This window comes from Monopterus albus, unplaced genomic scaffold (genome assembly GCF_001952655.1).
Source record: "Monopterus albus unplaced genomic scaffold, M_albus_1.0 scaffold41.1, whole genome shotgun sequence".
NCBI lineage: Eukaryota > Metazoa > Chordata > Actinopteri > Synbranchiformes > Synbranchidae > Monopterus > Monopterus albus.
Window position 1 is genome coordinate 2314536 of NW_018127921.1, and position 21745 is coordinate 2336280.

The window sequence follows — 21745 nt, forward strand, 5'->3', positions numbered from 1 at the left end:
AGACAACACGCAGAGGAGCTGAAGAGGCAAACTTAGGAGAACAACATCTGCAGAAAGAGAGAAACACATGGAAGCTTGAGAGACAGATACAGTATAAAAGAAAAATAGAACGGGGGAAGGGGTTGGGGGAGAGGAGATAAAAGGTTTATGAAAACTGCGCTTGTTACCATTTGGAGGGCAAGAGTCTCAGGCTGAAACTATGATCAAATGTCAAACCCCTTAAATATCAAAGGAAAGATCAAATATGTGTACATTTTCACACATCCATGTTCTCTCTCCCACACATATGCACCAAGTGTGAAATCTCACCCAACTGGACTCCTTCTTCCTGCCCTGCTCGGCCCAGCTGGACCCCAGGTGATGTCAACTCACCCTGGAGGGGGTAGCGTTGTTGCCATAAGGGTATTTGTCTGGGCGTGTCCACCTCTACCATGCACTGAGTGGACCAACCAGATGAGGCATGAAAGGGACAAAGACAGACATTTGTATGTGTTGAGTTGAATCTTCTTTCTATTGACTCAGAGCGTATTGGTGCTGGCTTGTTAAGTGGTGCTGGCACTTAAGTGTTATTTTGAGGTATCTGTACTTTACTTAAGTATTTTCATTTTTGCTACTTCATACTTCAATTTCACTACATTTCAAAGAAAAACATTGTACTTTGTACAAACAAAATGTTTTGATAGCTTTAGTTACTACAGTAGTGACTCCTCAGAGAGAGTTTAAACCTGTGATTATACAGTATAGTCAGATTTATTGATCCTTGGTGTAAAAGGTAATTAACATAACTACCACATTTACCAGCCGCAACATTAAATGTGATGTACACAATAATTCATCAAAAATTATAATCTAATAATATGATGCACATCAATGTAAACTGTGCCATTTTGCATAACAAGTACTTTTACTTTTGGTACCAAAGTACATTTTACACTAATACCAGAGGTGGGGGACTCAAGTCACATGAATTGACTTGAGTCTGATGTAAATTGTAAATTTGAGGACTCAAGACTTGCTTGACTAACACTGGTAAACAACTACTTGACCTTGACTTCGTATTCGTGACTTGAATCAGACTTGAGGCAGATGACTTGAAAGTTCTTCACTGTTATACAAATTTTATATTTGTACTTTTCTAGATTTTTATATTTTGTTTGTAGCCTTAGCTAATTTATTGGCTGGCCAAAAATTATTTAGAAAGTTAACATAAAGTTTAAGCTGTTCGACGTTCTCACTAGGACACAGGATGTGATGGGAGGAGCAAAGACAAACATATGGTCTCTGTTAGTTTTGAGTCTCCCTCTAGGCTGCAAAGAAATTAGATAGAGTAGTTTTAAGGATGCACACAATATGACCAATTACAGCATAAACATGTAAAAAGATATATGAATGAATGAGATCCAAGTATACATTTGCTCTGTGTGACATGCTCCCACCTCTCTGTATATGTCTCTACTGATGAATGCCCCAGTATGTACTCTGTATTGATTATTGCAATTATGCACTATTACGGTTCTATTATCTGCACTGACTGTCTTTAATTACACTAGAGAGCAATAGAAACTGTGAAGAAGGAGAGAGGCAGTCTTATGTGAGAGAGAGAGACACTCCACAGATAGATAGATGAAGCGAGACACTACAGTGAACTAATTAAAAAAGAAACTTTTTGTTTCAGTAAGCTGACAGGGAATGAATCTGGCAGGGAATTAATCTGTCCACAGGGAACACAGTGAGGAGTTATACACCCTCACACACACGCACACACACAAACACACAGGGCGGTGCAATGCAGTGTGCCGTTGCCATAGTTACTGAGTGTGGCGCCACATCATGCGGCAGAGTTAATGCAGAGGTGTGTGTGTGTGTCTTATTTAAGCTTTCATTATATCACCACCCTGACCTATTCCAACATCTTTTACACAGGCACACAGAGACAGTAGTTGCAGAGATAAATTCAGTGTTCCTGTTGAAATAGCCAAGTCTTCGCCACCAGTAACAGCTTCCAATCTGCAGCTCTTACCCCTGAGGTGAAGCATCATTTCTGCTGATGTAGTGGGTGATGACATTCTTCAAAAACTTTTTGGGCAAACCAAATATGCCCTTCAAGTCATGGCCTAAAGAAAGTGTTCCTTTGGTTGGTTACAAATGGGAACATACTATATATAACCTGACTGACTTATTCTTATAGAATAATGGATGGCAAATTGTGTGTATATGCAATTAAAAACGTGTGTACTTGTGATGTGAGAGCAGGGGTGGAAGAAGTATTTAGAACCTTTACTTAAGCACAAGTAGCAATACCACACTGTAAAAACTTAACTCTTGGATTAAAAAGTATTAAGTTAAAGCTAATCTAGCTAATTTCTTTTCAGCCTGACCGGTCTAGTGAGACTTAAAACAAACAGACACCATAAGCCAGTCCGGACCGTTCTTTGCCCCTTCATCACGTCCTGTTTCCTAGTGTCATCCATGCTGTTCCGACATACAGAGCTTCCTGCAGTAATCAAATCTGAAACACATGGAACCTGTCTGCCCTCATTGTCCTAAACAATCTCTCTGTCTGAGGAACATTCAAAAGAGATTTTCACAAAAAGAATTACTGATGCAAGCTTACTAGTAATACCACTTCTCAGTGTCAAGTGCTTGAGATTCTCTATCTGTTCTTCAAACCACCTGTGCTTTCCTCAAATAGAGAAGAGGTATTTTAAATAAAGAATCAAAGAAAGCTAAAGACTGATGTAAGAAGCACCGGTGAGCATTGAAGATGAGGAAGATCATTTTATCTTGGTAGGAAGGATGTATATGTTTAAGCTTGAAATGATCAGGTGTGTCCCTGCTCCTCCCTCATACTGTGCACTCCACATGTGCAAAGGATACTTACTTTGTCAACAGCTGGGCCTATAACATGTATTTTCACAGACTATTTTCCAGGTTTATTCTCTCTTTTCACAAGACATTTAAAAGGGAAGCCCACAGCAAGCAAACCAACTGTAACTGCTGCCCTGTACCCAGTAACAAATCACTGTCATTGTACAGCAGGAGCAAAGTGAAAGCCGTTTGAAATACTGTGGCAGCTCACAATGATGGTTGTGTCTACCTGGTCAGAGGATGTGAGCTGGATGTCTGAAAAAGAGTACAGAAGCAGGTAAGAAGGATCTCTGTCACCACAGGTAGCGGATGGAAGGAGATGTAAAGCTCTAAGTCTATGTTTGACTTCATAAAGCAGTATTATATTTGAACAGTGTGCCTGAGTGTAGTGCAGTTTATACGCATCATTGACAATTTTGATTGGGCTGAAAAACATTTAAAGAACCCAGATCATTTTTCAACTATCTGAGAATGACAGCAGGCTCAGTTAGAGGTTTATCCTGTGTTGGCACAGTGAAATGGAAATTAGAAACAGTTCTGGCAAGGTGAGAGCATCACTACATTAAACTGAAGCTGAATGTATTCGTTGTCTCTTATAGCTAATAATGTTTTGGGAAATTTCTTTTTAGCTTTTCAAGACTAAAAATCACATTTACTCATTCTACTAATGTTTTTACACATCTGTATGTCAAACTTTTTAAATTGTAAGATTGCAATGAGAAATATGTTTCTGTCTGGATTCACAGTTCGATTGTGGGATTATCTTAGGCCACTATACAGCCGGAGAAAATTACACTCACATTTCAGACACATAAAATGGCAGAGAGAAACTATAGTGCATTATAATTAGTGAGGTTTTGAAAACAGCACGCACACAGGCAAGGGTGATTTAACCTCAGGCTTAGTCTGTCTGTTGGCCCCTGTCCACCATCACCACACGCAACTGATTTGAAACTGCCAAATCAAGCCTCACTGCAACAAATGTACCGCATATAAATGCACATCATTTATACTTCATCATATTTTTTCATCATACAAACATCTCCTCCATCAGTTCAGTACAACAGCAAACACCATCAGTGCAATAGACCACACCAGATGCACTGTACACAAAAACTTTACACAGTGTGGAACACAATGTCAGGATAACAAGTATTAACATTAAACACTGACTTACCCAGGCGGAGAGATCAGCATCTCTGTTTTGACTAGTCTCTAGATCCATTTTGGTTCAATTGTAACAGTAATAGCAATGGAATCTTTTGCAGTCACATGACTCCCACCAGCCCTTTGTTTTGTGTCATGTTCCACCCCTGCCTTCCTGCTAGTGACTCTTGTTTTGAAAGGCACTTCCGGGTTTTCACCACCCCACTCCCTCCAGGCTTACTACTGCCAATCAGTGGCTGATTCAGAACATCTGGATTCTGTACACATTTTTTTCTGTACCTATGCTCCTGGTTTTTAACATGCTTTTGTCCCTGAGCTCAGACATTTTTGTTAGCTTGCTGAAGTGGACTGTTTTTTGTCATTAGTGCTGTTGTTGGATTTATTTAGTACTAAAACTGGCTTTAAAAAAAAAAAAAAATACAGTTTACCTGTTTCTAGCCACCACAATTGTGCCGTTCTTTTTGTGTTGTTCCCTGCCACTTGTGAGTTATCTTTTGTATGTGGCCTGTGTGTTCTATCTGCCTCCTCTCCCTGGCCTCTGGAATCTTCCTGTCCACCTTCTCTCTGTGCTAGCATTTAGTTCACTTGTGGAAGTGAATACTCACCTTAGCCCTTCTGAATTCTCCCTGTCACTTATCTGTGTGTCAGCCTGACCTCATCTGATTTCAGAAGTTAAGCAGAGCTGGGCCTGGTCAGCACCTGGCTGGAAGACCATTCAAAGACCTCGGTGATGTGAGAAAGGCCAGTTCCTATTGACTGAGGTGATCCAGAGGCAGCACCTGCATGGCCACCTTCACCACTCCCAGCCCCTGGAGCAGCTCTGCCCTTCCTGAAACCCCCCCCAATAAATCTCTTTAACTTCACTCTGACTTTGCGTTTGTTGTTAAAAAGACTACAAGTTATAGACATACCGTATATCTCCTTGATGGGAATTAGCATCCGGGTATAGCAGTGTTAGTTCTATTAGACCACAGTGCAGTATTAGAAGCAAGGGTGATATTGATTCTGTCTGTCAAACTGATTAACTCTTTTGGATTTCTATTATTTCTTACATTTTTTTTTTTTTATTACATTCTCCTCTCTGGATTGAAAATATAAATTAATCCTCTTTCCTTCCACTGCTGAAGTCTTACAAATATCATAAAAAATTCATTCATCACATTGAGCACTTCCGCTTTGTGCTTCTGCATATCTATGCCATACAACTATTTCCTGCAGACATAAATCTCAGAAGTAAGCTAGTCTTGGATTTAAACAAAAAAAAAAAGTGCTCTGCTGTTTTCTCCAACAAATGTGTCAGTGCTTTGATGAGTTATATCTAAATGAAACGGTTCAGTAAACTGTGTTTGTAGTTCACACATACTATCTACTATTTAAACTTTCTTTGGTATGAACATTTTGCAAAGATTCAATTTACTATGTACATTTTAAAAATCCACTTCAACACTTGTGAACACATTTACTGCAGCAGTGCTGTTGTCATGCAACGTAACAACGCAAGCAGGTTGACAGAGACAGTAACAGATGCAGGTGTATTAAAAATAGATTGACAAGCAGAGACAAAAACCTGTAGATCATGATGTAAATATGGTTTCACATTAAAAATGACAAAAAGCATAGTTCCCAGTATATCATCCTCTCATCTGTGCCTCATCTCACACTTCTCCTTAAACAGGCTTAAAGGCGTTATTAGTTAGTCCATGATAAGCTATAGTAAGGGGTTGCAGACTTCAGTGTAAGTAGGCTAGACCCCAGGGGCCTTGAAACTGTCTGGTTTCAAACTGTGAAAAAATTAAGACTAGGTTGGAACATCTGTGCCTGAGAGGAAGACAGACAGTGATGGATGGCCAGGTGTGTTTTGTGTGTGTAGAAGTGCCACATGCACACATACAGTCCAGGAAACAACTTGCATATTGTATGTACACATTTGCATGCACCTACAAGCAGACTGACAGAGGGCTCAGTTAAATAAGCAATGCACACCTCTGTGACAGATGACAATCTCAATTTACGTTGAATAACAAATGCACAATGTTTGCCAAATTCACAAACATACTAAGTGCATGGCTTTGTGCCACACACAAACTGACAAAAACAAATCAACTTGTTTATGAGACCCGCCAAAATCCATATGAATGCATTTCCAGCTGAATAAATAATCCCATCAAAAGACATAAAGATTAATGATGTATTTATCATCTAATGACTAGAGCTCCATGCAACACATAACAAATCAGCATCTGGCTGTCAATGGCAAATACTATTTGATGAGATTACTGAAAAGTAGGAAATATAATGCCACTTCACTGTCAGGAAAATTAATGCTACATTTATAAAATATGCACACACTACACATTTAGACATGAACCTTTACAGGGTAAACTAATACCTCCTTTAGTCATGAATCTGCACATATTAAAATCTAAAAGAGCTGTTTTTGTTAACATTCTACTGTATTTATCAGGACTGAAAGACTCTAATTTAATCTTTAATCTGTGCGTGAGACTCAGTTATAATGTGTGTCAACACGGTATACCTACAGGCCAGTAAGCTAGTGATTCAACAAAGAGGAAAAGCACAACTCTGACTGTAATTACACTGTAGTCACAGTATATAGTATCTGGTTGTATCAGGTATACAGAATATGCAAGTAAAAAAGATCCAGACATGTTGTGGCATGAATAACAGGTCACAGAAAAAGGCAAGTGCTGACAGTGAAATCTAAGCTCAAGTCTTTGGCTTGGGTTTATCACATCAGTTTGTGTAGCTGAGGTGAGACTGTGCTTAAGTAGTAGCTTTGTGGTTGACTATTGAAGGTGCATATTTTTGATGTTTCTTTTTTTTTTTAATTATTTTAACAGGCCAAGCTGATATTTTAAGTTGTTGCATATTTACAGATTTGTTGATTTTAGTTCATTTTCTTCTATTGTTAAAATTCTGTTCTTACAAAAAGCAGGAATCCTTCCACTTTGTTAGATGTCAGATAACCAAAATGTTAAACGCTATCAATCCATCTTTGCATCTCTGCCAACTCCAGCTTCTGGGTTTGGGCTGGGTTTTGGTGAAGGAGCTGGGCTGGGTGCTGTAGGGGTCTTGCGCCTGACGGGGATTGGCGGGAGGATGAGTTTGACACTGGATCCAGGGTGTCTATCAGAGGAGGGAGACACGGCTGCAGATAGTGGATCTGTGTCTGGATGGGGGCCATCAGAAGTTTGGTCTGATGCCAGGTGGTGGAAGAGGGAAATAATTTATGTAATAGAAACATAGCTATGGAAACACATAAACATTCTTTTAGAACTTATTACATTCAACTTGATGTAATGTTTAGGTGATTTACTGTACCCTAAAGAGACTGCTGTACACATGAAAAACATAGTTTGCATAATTTGGAACAGTGTTTAAACATAGAGCATAACAAACATAGAATGAATTAATGTTTTCCCTTTCCCTGGCCTCTAGTGGATCCAAAATATGCCCTCTCTTTATAAAATAAAATAGAAATGGTGTAAAATTAAAAAAAAAAAATGGTAGTGACCTTTGAGTGTTCCCAGGGTGTGTCCCAGGACAGAGGCATCTAGTGGGTCCACTAAGCCAGACAATGCTCCAGCTGAACTGGGCACAGACAGCGCTGAACTGGCACGGGACTCATCTGAGCTGCTTGTAGAAGAAGTAGAGGTGGGATGAAGTCAAACCACAGAGGGTAAGGGGAAAAGCAGGAGACAAGAACAGAACAGAAAAGGAAGAAGTTCATGCAGTGAGAGGTGTAAGGTGGGCAGCAGTACAAAAATAAAGCTGTTAAAGCCACAAATGACAACAGTGAGAAAAACACAAAACAGAGTGAAGAGCTTCTGAAAAAAAAAGTGCAGTTCTGAAAATGTTACCATCAATTTTGGGAAACAATAACAGTGTCTCTCTTGATGTTCCTAGATTTTTCATGATGCAAATCAGAACTGGGGATATTTGACAGGTTTATTTGTTTGTTTGACAAAATCCCAAGATTTTGATGATAATATCGATAATGTGATAATGTCATAATGATGGGGGGTGTCTAATGGTACTCAGTAAAGAAACCAAACCCTGACGTTTTTTTGAAGACAATACACAAGCACACATACACAAGACAAAAATCCCAGAGAAATACAAAAGGACCCTCTGTTACAATATGTGAGACAGAAACACACATGTAAAGACACATCCCGATTAAGAGCATGACCAACAAGTAGACATGTCTGGAATCCTCTACAGAAATACTGAATGGCTGAGTAATGCTAAGTGTACACACTGGGGGCATGTATGACTCAGAGTGTGTTGACAGGACTTGTAGATTTTAAAGAAGTTTAGTTAAACTGGCCTTCTGAGAATATGATCACAGTGTGAATGAATCCATTTGACTGAACACTTACTGCTTCACTGCATGTATCTAAAATCTCTTCTTTGACAAAAACTAATGAAATAAAAAGCTCAGCTTATAGCTGGCTTGTACAACGAAAGCTGCATGTTGTAGCATGCACACCACACACACACACACACATAACCACACATATCCGAGTCAACATCTAACTGGTTAAATGCATATTTGCACAATAAGCCTGTTTATTGAATGTAACTGTACACACAAAAGAGAGCACAAGCAATAAACTCACACTTTATGAGAGGGTTTATTTGTGTGTAAGCAAGTGTGTGTGCCTGTGCATGTGTGCGAGATGTGTGCACAGATCTGTCCCCGAATGACTTGTACCAAAATGAGCTCTATAAGAGTGAGCATATGTTGTATAATCAGACCTTGGGAGTAAAGAATACTACTACAAAAGCAGCAGTTTCCTGCTTCTAAATCCTCACATTGTTTTTTATGAACCTCCAGTGGATTTTCTCACCTCTTCACAAATCAAAAAGCTATTATTGTGAATTTAGAAAATAATACTGGTAGTGTGAGCACCTGTACTGTGCATGCATTGTGCTTTTGTGAGCGTGTGTATATGTTCTTACCTACTATGCCTACTAAAATGGGTACCAGGATCATGAGACAGCAATGACGATGGTGTTGTCTGAGCAGAGCTGTACATAAAAAAAAAAATTAAAAAAAAATTTGAAATTGAATATTTCTTCTTCACCAGTATAAATCATATGGAAAAGCAAGCTCACATGTATTAATAAACCATCCACTAGGATGAAATTAGCAGCCATTCATTTATATTTGGTATAGTTAAAAGAGGTGACAGGTATATTTTAGGACATCTAAGTGGAGAGCACCACTACACAAACCCATCATATTAACAAACAATTACATTCAAGTCATTTGGGCACCTGCCACTACACCATCAAGGTCAAACAATAGCCCAAAACAAGCCATCAAAATGCATTTAGGACAAGTGTGCCAATCAAACCAATTTGGCCCGGCTGAGGGCGCCCACTTGAAATTAAACACTGGAGTGCAATGGAGTGCTACTTATAATGAACCTTTTGAAAAGCTGGCTGTAGACCCCTGGCCTCTTCCCCACTATAGCCTCTCTCACCAGCTGCTCTCGCCTCCTGATGGACGCTAACTCCTGCAAAGAGAAGAGGTGAAGAGAGGGAGGAGGAGATGAAATAGGAAGGTGAAAGGAAGGAGAGACAAAACAGGCGCTGCAGGTGAGAAAGAGAAGAAGACAGTTGATGTAGATGGTGATTAAAGGGGACAAAACAAACCAGAAAGTGGGAAGTGTGATGATGATGATACACAGCTAGAGGAAAAGGAAACCCATGTTACACAATTGAGGAGTATCCATCCACTCTCTATACTGCTTTTCCTGAAGAAGGTAGTGCGGGGGTAGGAAGCCAATCCCAGCTGACATTGGGTAAGAGGTGGGTTACACAAGGCCAGTCTATCACAAGGTTGACACTCAGAGACAGACAACCACACACACACAATTTAGAGTTGCCAATCAACCTAAGCTTTGGACTGTGGGAGGAAGTCGGAGTACCGAAAGAGAACCCACACAGGCACAGGGAGAACATGCAAACTCCACACCGAAAGACACCGGGTCAGCTGGGGCTCGACTCCTGAACCTTCTTGCTATGAGGTAACAGCACAAACCACTTCACCACCATGCCGCCCCAATTGAGGACTATTTTTCCTTAAATTTGACAGAATCTAGATGTCTACTTAATATTCACTTACAGGCTTCATAACCAATAAATATTTCATCAGATATCATGTAACTCACAGTGGGACTCTTCTGAGGGCTGAGCTCGGCCTGGATCCTGGTAAAATAGTGTCTAAAGGAAAGATCTGAAGGGTCAAGAGCTCTGGCTGAGTGTGACATAAGAGTGCCTGATCCTGACCTCGACAGGGTCGGGGGTGGCTTCTCCTCAGGCTTGTGACCTAAGGTTGACAGTGAGGGACAGACACTGTATATCAGTACTAATAATGTATATCAGTGTAATAATGTATACAATAGTCACAATAAACATACATACAGGTACAAGATGCATATATAAACAGATAGTACGCTATCTGAAAAAAGACTTAAAAGATAGTACGCTATCTGAAAAAAGACTTATATGCAAGTTATTTCCTTATTTAGACACCATCAAATCTTATTTATAACCACCTTAACAATAACCTAAAGTGGCATGCATGACTCCAGGTTGCAACAGAGTTTCTGGTAAAAAAAATAATAGACAAGCACAAGCTGAGCTACTCAAGTGATGGCATTTGAGTCATTTTTCAGACATTACAAAGCTTTTCCAGATCCACACGACAACTGTATTCACGGGCCGAGTAATACTCCCTGCGACTACTAATTTGATTTTAATGTAATATTAGTCAAGTGACCGCTTAAATAACAAGTAAAACGTTTGTGAGGTGCACTTTGCCTGTGCCTTCACAAAGTTAGTGCCATGGTAATGATGATCTGAACAGACAAACAAGTGTACCTGTGGAAGTGCTGCCAGGGCCTCCTTCCTCCTGCTCCTCTAGCAACAGGTACCCCTTCACTACTTGCCTCAGTGTCTGGTAGGTTTCTTCCCAGTCATCTACTCACACAGTCAAGTACACATACACACCATCCCACAAAAAAATTCCGGTTGTGAACGAAGCCATTGCATCTCCCATCAAACAGCAATGAATCAAAGATATGGGGATTATGACCTTAGTGTAATGAGGTGCATAAAAGTGATGAGTGCCCCATGCTCCCTGTATGTTCATCTCATTAAGAAAACTGCTAACATGTCTGAGTGCCTTCATGAGGGAAAGATAAACACAGCTATTCTGCAGCTACAGTACGTGCCCTTAATAAATGTGGTAATTGGATTGAAAGTGTAGTGTATGGATTTTTAGTGAAGTATGTTAATATATGTAAATCTACACCAATGACACTTGGGCTACACTAATCAGGGTAAGGCAGGGTATCTTTATCTTTGCGAGGCACTGACTGCGAACAAAGCAATCACAGTGGAAACTTCCAAATTTCTTTCTTACTAGCATCATATCCTAAAGGTTGAAGATGAGGTCAACATATCTCCCCTGGGAATCAGTTAAGTGCTTTCTTAAAAAATGAACTAACTAATAAGTAAAATGGATCTGAGAATATTAAATCCTCATTAATATCTTCTGAAATATACAAACAAATAAGTACAGCATCAGATAACATGAATGAATACATTTAATGGTATCATAAAATACTTCAATGACAAAGTGTTTCCTTGCTGTACCACAGGGGATAACATTATCGAAGAATCCCAGCCGCTGCCTGTTGGTGTTGGCGTAGAGCTCTATACGTGATACTGCCATGTCAATCTGTGCTTGGGTGTAGAGACCACGGCGTTTCAGGTGTCCCGTGTACTTCTCCACTTGGGTGGGGATGAGCAGGATGCATCGAGGCTCAAAATAACTTTTCTTCAGACTGAACACACCCTGGGAGGACAGACAACCAGCATATTTCAACATTTACTTTTATGGTCACTGTACGATTTGCAGCCACTCTCTGGGGGTTAGGGCTAAGAAGACAATGGGTTGCTACTCTTCATCAGAGCACAGATTATTCGCTAGATTATTAGTTTTGCTAAAGATGTTGCAAGTTTCGTGCTACTGGATGAACTGATTAGTTCATCCAAATTACAAACACACAGGCTTTTATTAACCATAAGCTTGATGTACTCTTCTGCATGAGTTTTCCATATGCATACTGTACTGTACCTCCAGCTCCATGTGCACACAGCAGGCCAGTCCTTCTCTGGCCACATCCTCTATGGCATCTCTGGTCAGACCAAAGCTGTGACCTCCATAATGTATAGTCTGGATAAATTTACCCTAAAAAGGAATTTCAAGGTATGAGGGTAAAAGTATGACTACTTGTACTACTACTTGTAATGTTACCACAGTTACAGCATGAGCTACATTTATCACCTAAGGTGGACATAATAATTAACACTTGTACACAGCCCCAGCAGGTTCTATCAAGATAAACAACCCAAGGTCACTTGCCCACCTGTGATCTGAACTTATGAGCTGGTGGTCAGGGCAAAAATCTCTCTCTTTGTTACATCTCACTCATGATCTCTGACCTCTTATCTGCCTTCTTTTGGGGCAGTTTTATCTGAAAAGCATATTTATAACTCTCAATAAACTCAGTAAAGACTAAACCCTATTTCAGTTGGTGACAAACTAGTAATTCTTGTTATTTGATTTGTAGTAGGAAAAGTGAATTCAGATGAATAAATGAAATTGAAACTCTTTGTTATAATTCCCCAGAAGCTGTCTTGTAATAATTCTATTACTGCAATTATTTACTGTTTATAAAGCATAAATTATTTTTAAAATCATTTTACTGAGGCCTATTTTGATAATATTAGTGTGGTTTGCTACGTTTAAAATCACAGCAAGCTGTCTCCTGAAGGTACCGAGTTGAAGAGGACACTGTTTTTGTGCCTCAGCCTTCCTAAATGGGTCATTGAAAAGCATTTAAACACAAAATTATAAACATGATTATTGTCATTCCATATTATCAGAATAATAGCTATTTAGACATATTTTCACAGCAGGGTGTCTCTGTGTTTATGGCAGAGTAAAGAGTGTAACTACCGAGAGCTGTCAAGTGTGGTTAATCTTTTGCAAGAACATCCACCAAAAGTGGGTTCAAGAGCTTATAATTATATAGCTACTGAAAAGAGCAGCACGGTGGCACAGTGGTTAGCGCTGTTGCCTCACAGCGAGAAGGTTCCGGGTTTGGGCCCCACCTGGGACCTTTCTGTGTGGAGTTTGCATGTTCTCCCTGTGCTTGCGTGGGTTCTGTCCAGGGTGTACCCCGCCTTCGCCCGATTGCCGGCCGGGATTGGCTCCGGCCCCCCCCATGACCCCGTTCAGGGACTAAGCGGTAGAACATGAGTGAATGAATGAATGCATGAAAAGAGCATCTGAGGGCAAATGATTAAAGTGGAAGAAGACAGCTCACACATGCAGGATGAAGAGCAAGAAAGTCAGGACAGGACAGTAATACAGGAAGAAGCTGACATCAGTAGGATGAAGGGAGAAAGAGAAAAATGAACAAACCAAGTGAAGGAAGGGACAGGCTGTTCAGTTAACCTGATACCAGCATCAAAGCCCTTGCTGTGTAAATCACTACATGACCCCGACCTCTATCCATCATCCCCCACCACGCTTACATAACAGGCAGTTTGACAAGAGGGAGAAGATGAAAAACCAATGTGTCCAACACCCAAGACCTAGTTTTCTGACTATGAAAACTGTAAGTTCACTTATTTAATGCATTAGTGATTTTCAAAGCACATGAGCTGTAGAATGTGCAATGAATTTTGTATTACAGATGTAAATTATCACGCAATGAAAATCAGAGTCTGGCAATGATGAACCCATGGGACATATTTCGTGGAATTTTGACCAATGCCTGCATATAAATGACTTTTAACACTAGAGTTCGATGTCCTTGGCAGTTGTTTCAGACTAATAATCATCCGTTGCATGCCAAGAGTAACTTATCCTGAATAAAATGTAATTAATACAGCCATTATGCCTTATCAAAGCCACATTCAAATAAATGTATCATTTAAAAAAGTAGCAGCCACTTAATGTAAAATCAGTCCATCCAAGCAAAACTAATTATCTCAACTACTCAACTTACTGTGAAGTCAATTTGAAACTTGCTGAAAGAGTTACACTGTGTGACTCAAACACACTTGAGATCAAGCTTTTCAAAAACCCAAAGTACATTTAATTAACTTATGGGAAAGTATATATAAATTAATGACAGTGCATAAGATTTTTGGAGTGCAGAACTTAAAATAACCTTGATGCACATATTTTGTTATCCTGCACTAACTTTTGTGGCCTGTGTTGTACAAAGAAAAGCTTAATATCAAGCTAACATACCATGTGAATCATGTTCTGAAAGTCCTTCTCACTGACAAAATGGTAATCAATTCTATTCTCCTCTCCAAAGTAGGGCCCCCTTGTGGTATGAGAGATACTGTGAAAACAAACACACACACACACACACACACACACACAGTAGAGAAACATTCAAATCTACTATTTCATTTAACCTATCCAGCCATATAATTCATGGGGTCTAGTTGTGTGAAAAGTCCAGACCTGTAACCACTAAAGAGGCCCAGTAGGGAGGCTAAGAGCTAGGGCAACAGCCCAACAGTAAATCCCGGTTCCCTTAACTGCATCCATATTTCCCCCACATTCACCTTTTCCTTACATCTTAGTCCCACCCATATAAGATTCATGGAAAAGTTGCAAGGAGAGAGGAGACACCCTTTCTTCTGACCCTTCTAGGCCAATTATAATTAACATCGGGGCTCTACAAGGCTGCGGTCTTTCCCCATTGCCTTATTCCAACTTTATGCTAATTGTTTTAATTCATCAGACAAGACTATATAATAAATATTATGGGCAGCTGTTTGCCTTTAAGAGATGTGAGTGAGAATATAAGTAAACATATAAAAGTTGTTTTAGTTGCTGTAAAATTAATCCCACTATCAAAACTATGATAAGAATGGACATTTTGAAAGCTGTAACATTCTATCATTTCTTAAACATAACAAGAAGAAAACTTATTTTAGCTGTTTAATCCACTGAATTTTGACATTTCAAAGTACTATTATTTATTACCATTTCGGAGCACTGACTATATGTCTGATGGTATGCGCCCAGAAATGTTGAGACTGACCCATTTGCAAAGTATTCGCTGAACTCCTGACACAGTCTGTGGCCCAGCTCTCTCTTCCCACAGCCTTGAGGACCTGTCAGCACCAGCATAGGATAGGGAGAGTCCGCACTGGGCAGGGTACTGCTCAGAGACACACAAACACACACACACACACACACACACACATTTCTCATGAACTACACATGCTTAGATTCAAATCCAGTTGCCTCTCTTACCAAAGATGACATGACTAATAAACTATGATGCACAAACTCCAATCTTGAAAGCCACTCCTACACTCAATATAAATGGGAGCCTTGTGGGCAATGTGGCTGTGCTCTTTCTAGGAAGCACAGAGGAGAACGCTAAACTGTAGATGCAGCATTTCATTTGCTGATAATGGATGTTTCAAAAAAATGCTGATGCACAAACTCATTTTTTCTCTTTTAGAGTAGAGCAACATAGGAACACTGCAGATAAAATCCTGCTCATGTTTGAAAAACAACTTTCTTGAAATTTGATTTTGATTAAGATACAGTACATATCATTATGAATCATCACCACATTTCAACTGTTTTCAAATCTTCACGTTAAGTGTGAACCTCCCAAACACAGCTTAAGATCCTCATTTCAGTCATCAATTATTCATTTTCCAATTTCCTTAAGATTATTTTGTAGCAGTCAACTTTATATTCAGGAACAGGCTTCATTCATGAATGACGGTATTAAACAACACAACATTTGTACAAACCTGTCATAAAGAACCTGGGACTGCATCAGCTGATACACCATGTGTGTCATGTGATCTCTGGCTGCCACCACATCCAAAGGGGGGTCATATTTATTCACTGATGACACCTAGAATTTAAGGTTAGAGACCATACATTATAGCCTATTCCACATCATATACAATATTAATTACATATTACATAATATTAATATTATTAAATTAATTCATATATAATACATGAAAGAAAGTCACTTTCGGCTTGACATTTTCACTGGTGGTTCAGAAAAGTGATGACATGGAAGTTGAAAGGAGTGAAATTTTTAGTTTAGTTTAAAATGAAAAAATCCTCCTATCCCAGCGATGAAAGGTTTTATTATTTCATCATTTTCCCAGCGAATTGACTCACATATTGACATTTGGCACGTGTTTTATGCCGGATGCCCTTCCTGACGCACCCCTGATTCGAACCACTAGCCTACCAGGGACGGCTCTTAATATATAATACATAATATATCATATATATATATATATAATATATAGTTGCATTAAGTTGGTGGCATCCTTTCTAGTCTGGGGCAAAAGGGCTCAGTGAATCATACTGTTTAAACATGGAGGTAAAGCATGATGAGCTACTATTCTTATGCTGATTCCTACCTTCTCTTCAGCAGTGACCTTCTCTTGGTCCAGAACAGCAAGATGTTGAAGTAGGAAGACAACTAACATTCTGTAGTCTTCTTGCTCCTACCAATCACATTCACATGATGTATATTACAAAAAAAATAAACATATGATGAAGTTATATTTAGAGCACTTATATTTTTTGTTATGTATTGCCAAACTGCATGCGGTCAATAAAGGTGCCAAGGTAACACCAACAACATTAAGAGGCAACACACAGATGGAAGTCATCTTGCCTACAGTATGTGATCTGTAACTCATAGTACAGAATGCATGAGAAGTATGGTAGATGCAGAAATGGACCTCTGCCCGGTACAGTTGTGCACATCTGCACACATCAAATAAATGTTCCCACATAAGGAGGCTTTGATCAGTATGAGCTGTATTACCTGGACAGGGTTTCCAAGCAGATTGAGGTCCCTCAACAGGAAAAGATCATGAATGTGCTTGCACTCCTGAATTTCTGTGATCTGAAATCAGAGACCAATCAAACAAAATTTATAAAGTGAAATCCTTGCCTAGTGTTATACTGTAACATTATTAGTTAGTAGTGTTATGTGAGACCAGTTTACTGGAGTATCCTCAACATTTTATAGACATTTCACAATCTGGTGAAACTCTGTATTTGCTTGTTTTACTTTTGTTATGCAATAATGCAGTTTTACTTAGGATTTTTGAACTGGCCGGTCTAAGAAACACTTGGCAGGCTGACCTAAAATAGTAAATGGTGGCCCTAAAAAAGCTCGGTGTCCAACTGATGTGCCCTCAGGCAATAACACTAAAGACCTACCTTATCACACTGTGACAATATATTGTCACAGTTCATTCAGTTATTCATTTGCCATGTTTCAATAGCTGTCATTTCAAATTGTCTATCATGCCATCCCAGCTGTAGCCTCCAGCCTTTTTGGACTCACTTGTTTGCCTGCCAGTTTCTCTCTTTTTTTTCTGGTTTGTTTTTGACCTCCTGCATGTTTTGGACTTTTCCCTTTGCTTACTCCCTTTTCTTTTTACCTGTTTGTCTGCCTGTTATCAACAACTGCCAGTTTGTCAACTTTGCCCCTCATCCAAGACCTTAATTAAGTCTTTTGTTTCTGAGCTGTAACATGCTGTATACTGTGATACTAAAATAATAAAATCCAGTAATAAAAACAGAAATGTGTTATCCTGTATTTCTGCTGTTAATAAGGTCTATCTAAAGGCTCCTTAGATCAATACCAGGTTTTTCTCCAGGTTTATGGAGCCCAGTAGGCACAGATTCTGGAGACCAGAAAGACTGGTGATGCGGTTCAGAGACAAGTCAAGAACTTGCAGACTCTTCAGATTCTCCAACCCTTCAATTCTCTCCAGCTGGTTTCCCCTCTGGACACAGACAGGAAAGAGAACTGATTTAAAGATGCATGCTATTAATTTATATGCATGCAGACATTAATGGGTTCCAACCACTTCTCATTTATACACAGTCAATTATTCCTGCTATAAATATTAAGGATGTGCCCCGGTCGCTCTGCAGGGTGCCTGAACTTTCTTTCCCCTCATTGCTGAGTTGAGTGGCAGGCCGGGCTCTCTCTGCTAAATCCTGACAGGTGAGTACTGACACCCAAACAGCTGGCGAGGTGCTAGCACAGCACGATAACTAACCAAAGAACCAGACCCGGGCACTCCTCACTTGTCAGGGTCCCCCAGCTTGCTTCTCATTTCATTCCACTCACTAAAGTTGTTATCTAGCTGTCTGGCCACACCTAGCCCTGCTCTTGCCAAACATATTGCCTGGCAAAGAACCTATATCAGTAGGGGTGGGTGACTGCTGGTCCCTGGAAGCTCTGGGTTGGTGCTGTGATGGGTTGGGAAACAGGCTGGTTGACAGGGCCATGCTGTTTAGGGAGGCAAAATGTGAGAAAGAGGGGTCAGGAATGAGATTAGATGGACTCTGGACAAGGTGTGTGTGTGTGTGTGTGCTCACTTAGACACTAGCAGATGGTTCCTAAACAAAGCTACAGACAGGGCTAGACACAACCAGACCGATGGCTGCTGACAGCTAGGAAACAGTGATAAAGAACAGAACATGCCTGTGCATACACATACATACACAACCAGAAAGAAGAGTGAGATAGAGGAAATGCCTGCTGTTGGACATATGGTGATTCTCAAACACAGGGCCAAGGTTTTATTGAATGTAAAATGGCAGCCAAAAATAGAGATATAATGAGAAGACAGAGGGGAGAGAAGAGACAGACTGGAACATAAATGGGTGAATTCCAGCATACATGAGTTCAAATACATGCAACAAGAAAGAAAAACTCCAAAATAATTCCAACAGTGTTTGTGTATGGATAGTGGATACCATATGAAGAGAAACAACCTACTAAGAAATAATGCCATGCATGTAAATGGAAATATAGCCAATGAGCAGTAGAGAAATCCAAATGAGATTTCTGTTAAAAAATGCATGACTGTGCATGTGAATGTGCATCTCTTTATCATGTCTGACTGTAATAAAGAACGTACAAGGCAGAGGTATGTGAGAGGCAGACTGTCCAGGCTGCTGATCCTTGAGATCTTGTTGTGTGCCAGGCTGAGATGGGTGAGTCGGCAACACTGCTCAAGACCACTGATCTCACTGAAACGGTTGTCTGAGGAATGGGCATGCTAAGAATAACACACAGAGTTAAAAATACACATAATGTGTTTGCGGAGTGTACTTTCATAGACATTATCATACACAGGCAAAGCAAGAAGCTACAAAGTTTTGAAAAATGTGTGTGAGAGAGACAGGTGGATTCACATGCACATGGATGAATATAAATGGTTTCTCCATAAGGATACAGTCCAGTTCCAGTTTACTGAGGGATGAATAAGCTGATAAATCCTTTATTTTTGTCAAATGATTGTGAGACAAATTGACTTCCTGAAAGAAGCAGAACACTGTTAACAGCAGTCACAAAAGTCTTCATTACATCTCACTGAAGAGGTCTGCAGAGTATGGGAAAGAATTTTCAATTTGGTAAAGTTCACTGTCATTCAAGGCCAGTTAATACCTTTTAAGCATATTTAAAGTGATTACAGATTGGCTATGGAAATCCAGGACTATCTTGAGGGACTAGCGTGAGAGAGTGAAGCCCAAGTACCAATCAAACATTGTCTTATCCTGTCAGCTCAAGGTCGTGCGCTACCTTTAGGTTCTTGAGTGGCTGGAATCCAAAGAAGTTGAAGATTTCATTGTGAGAAGCATCCAGGATGACAAGGTTAGGCATGTGGCTCACACAGGATAAGTCTACAATAGCAGTTGAGTTAAGGCAGAAACAGAAAAGTAAAATATTCACGTTAATAAATCATGTCTTAATTACAACTTGTTATATCCTTGTGCAAAAAAAGTCACAGGCTCAAATACAGTAAACACTGTAACAAGTCTGTAACAGAGTTAAAGAAATGCTGGTCATCTAATTATAACAGAGACCTTTGATTTTGTTGTGCGGCAGTTCCAGCTTTTGCAGGTGGACGTAATTACGTAGAATGGAGACATCAGTGAGACTGCGATTCTAGTTTAGAGAAAAATACAACCTTGGTTGAGCTAAATTTGTGTCAGAATTAAATTGCAAAGAGAGCTGTCAACATAATAGCAACATGACACATGGACGTAAACACTTGGTAAGGGATTGCTTTGTCTTGGTAAATCAGACAGTAAATATTCTTGCAAGCCATATAATGTCATTTACAAAAGCAGTAAGTGTCTTACAGGCAGAGACAGGTGATGATACACGTAGTGCAGCCCAGAGCCAAAAAGTCCAATCTGGGATAGAGAGCTGGAGACGACCTCAGTAGTTAAAACACCATGCTTCTGTAAAAACAGTTGTATTTGAAGCTACCATGTGGAGTCCTTGCAGCTTTTACATCACTGAACTAAAAGCACCCTTGGAATAACAATGCAGTTAAAGACTATGTATATGGCATGAGGCCACTATAAGCATCACCTAATGCTCACAGCTTCCTGCTCCTAAAAGCATGCATGAACATATTCATGCAGTATCACACACACACGCACACGGATGCACACACACAGTATGCTTGCACAAAACGTTAAGCCAAATTGCAAATAATCAACCATTTGACCTTGCTGTGCTGTTTTACTTCCATAGACCTCTTGAGCAAGGTTACCTGTTTTACCTGTTGCATAACGGAACAAATATGGTGGTTTACTCAAAGTTCCCCTTTAAAATGCACTAAGTACTGCCTTTTTATAGCTTACATTTCTGTCACAGTGAAAACATGAAACATGAATATTTATTTAAGAAGTACACTATAACACACACACAAGTAGCTTATAAAGGTTTGCCAGCTAAGGTAACGTTATCCCAGTCCTTACCTCCATCTCTCTGTTTTCTTCTAGCGCTAGCTCATTGCAGCTGGGAGCCTTTGCTAAAGAAGCGTCAGTGGGGGACCCTGGGAGGCAGCAGCTAAGCGACAGAGAGGAAAGCAGGTGACTCGTTGTTTCCTTACTGAGTTCACGATGAAAACTCGGTGGCAAAAGCTGCTGGAAGGACTGATAGCTCCAAGTATGTTTTCCCTGTTTTAAAGAAAACTGTTTAAACAAGCTTGTACATACTATGTAGCAACTTAACTTTAGCTGTGAGGCTTCACCACTCATCGCTTGGCAACGGCGAGACAAATGCCAATTGAAAGGATTATGGGTAATGTAGTTTGCCTACACAATGGCACTTGTTTTAACTTTATAGAATGGGTATTAAGTATGGATATTATATTATAGTATATTATATTAGTATATATCCCCATAATTAAGGGAAAGCAAAACAGAGACTTTACTTAAGTGGGCAAGAATAAAAGCACCTACACATTTCGGTGTATGCCTTTTTCAGGTGGTTTGGGCAATTTGAATTGAAAACAGACATTTAAAAAATATGAATTATTAATTTAAATCTCTGATCACATAAACGAACTCAAGATAAAGCTGCATATCGTATTTGAAAGCATAAATAGTGTTGTTGTTGTGCAGTGTTAGTTTTAAAAGGCACGTCAATAATTATGGGAATACCGATGTTTGTAGTCTGGTAGGCTATTTTAATTTCAGTTTGGGGACTATAGCCTTTGTTTTTTGGATTTGAATTCTCTAGGACTCCATGACCAGATATGT

At 39.7% G+C, this 21745-nt stretch overlaps 2 protein-coding genes across 7 annotated transcripts in view; both read right to left on the minus strand.

The window, feature by feature from the left end:
• col7a1l (collagen type VII alpha 1-like) overlaps nt 1-412 on the minus strand; it is a 53077-nt gene extending 52665 nt beyond the window's left edge. Inside the window, exon 1 of the mRNA XM_020599438.1 lies at nt 310-412. The gene's annotated coding sequence lies outside the window, so the exon portion shown is untranslated. The remainder of the gene's footprint in view (nt 1-309) is intronic.
• Nucleotides 413-6883: 6471 nt separating this feature from the next.
• Nucleotides 6884-21250, minus strand: lrguk (leucine-rich repeats and guanylate kinase domain containing). 6 transcript variants are annotated; one of them, XM_020599423.1, is made up of 20 exons: nt 20960-21250; nt 20333-20434; nt 20054-20135; nt 19770-19870; nt 19423-19504; nt 19105-19229; nt 17815-17958; nt 16986-17066; nt 16573-16659; nt 15940-16046; nt 15210-15329; nt 14402-14498; nt 12212-12325; nt 11728-11929; nt 10951-11049; nt 10239-10396; nt 9493-9581; nt 9022-9090; nt 7571-7692; nt 6884-7302 (listed from the first exon to the last, which is right to left on the minus strand). In XM_020599423.1, exons 1-20 carry the CDS (start codon nt 21239-21241, stop codon nt 7031-7033), a joined length of 2535 nt encoding a protein of 844 aa, XP_020455079.1. In that variant the 5' UTR covers nt 21242-21250; the 3' UTR covers nt 6884-7030. The 6 variants fall into 6 exon arrangements, with proteins under 6 accessions (XP_020455079.1, XP_020455078.1, XP_020455080.1 ...); XM_020599422.1 differs by having other exon boundaries at nt 7571-7689; nt 19105-19245; nt 19382-19504; XM_020599424.1 differs by having other exon boundaries at nt 6884-7252; nt 19105-19245; nt 19382-19504.
• Nucleotides 21251-21745: the final 495 nt, after the last annotated feature.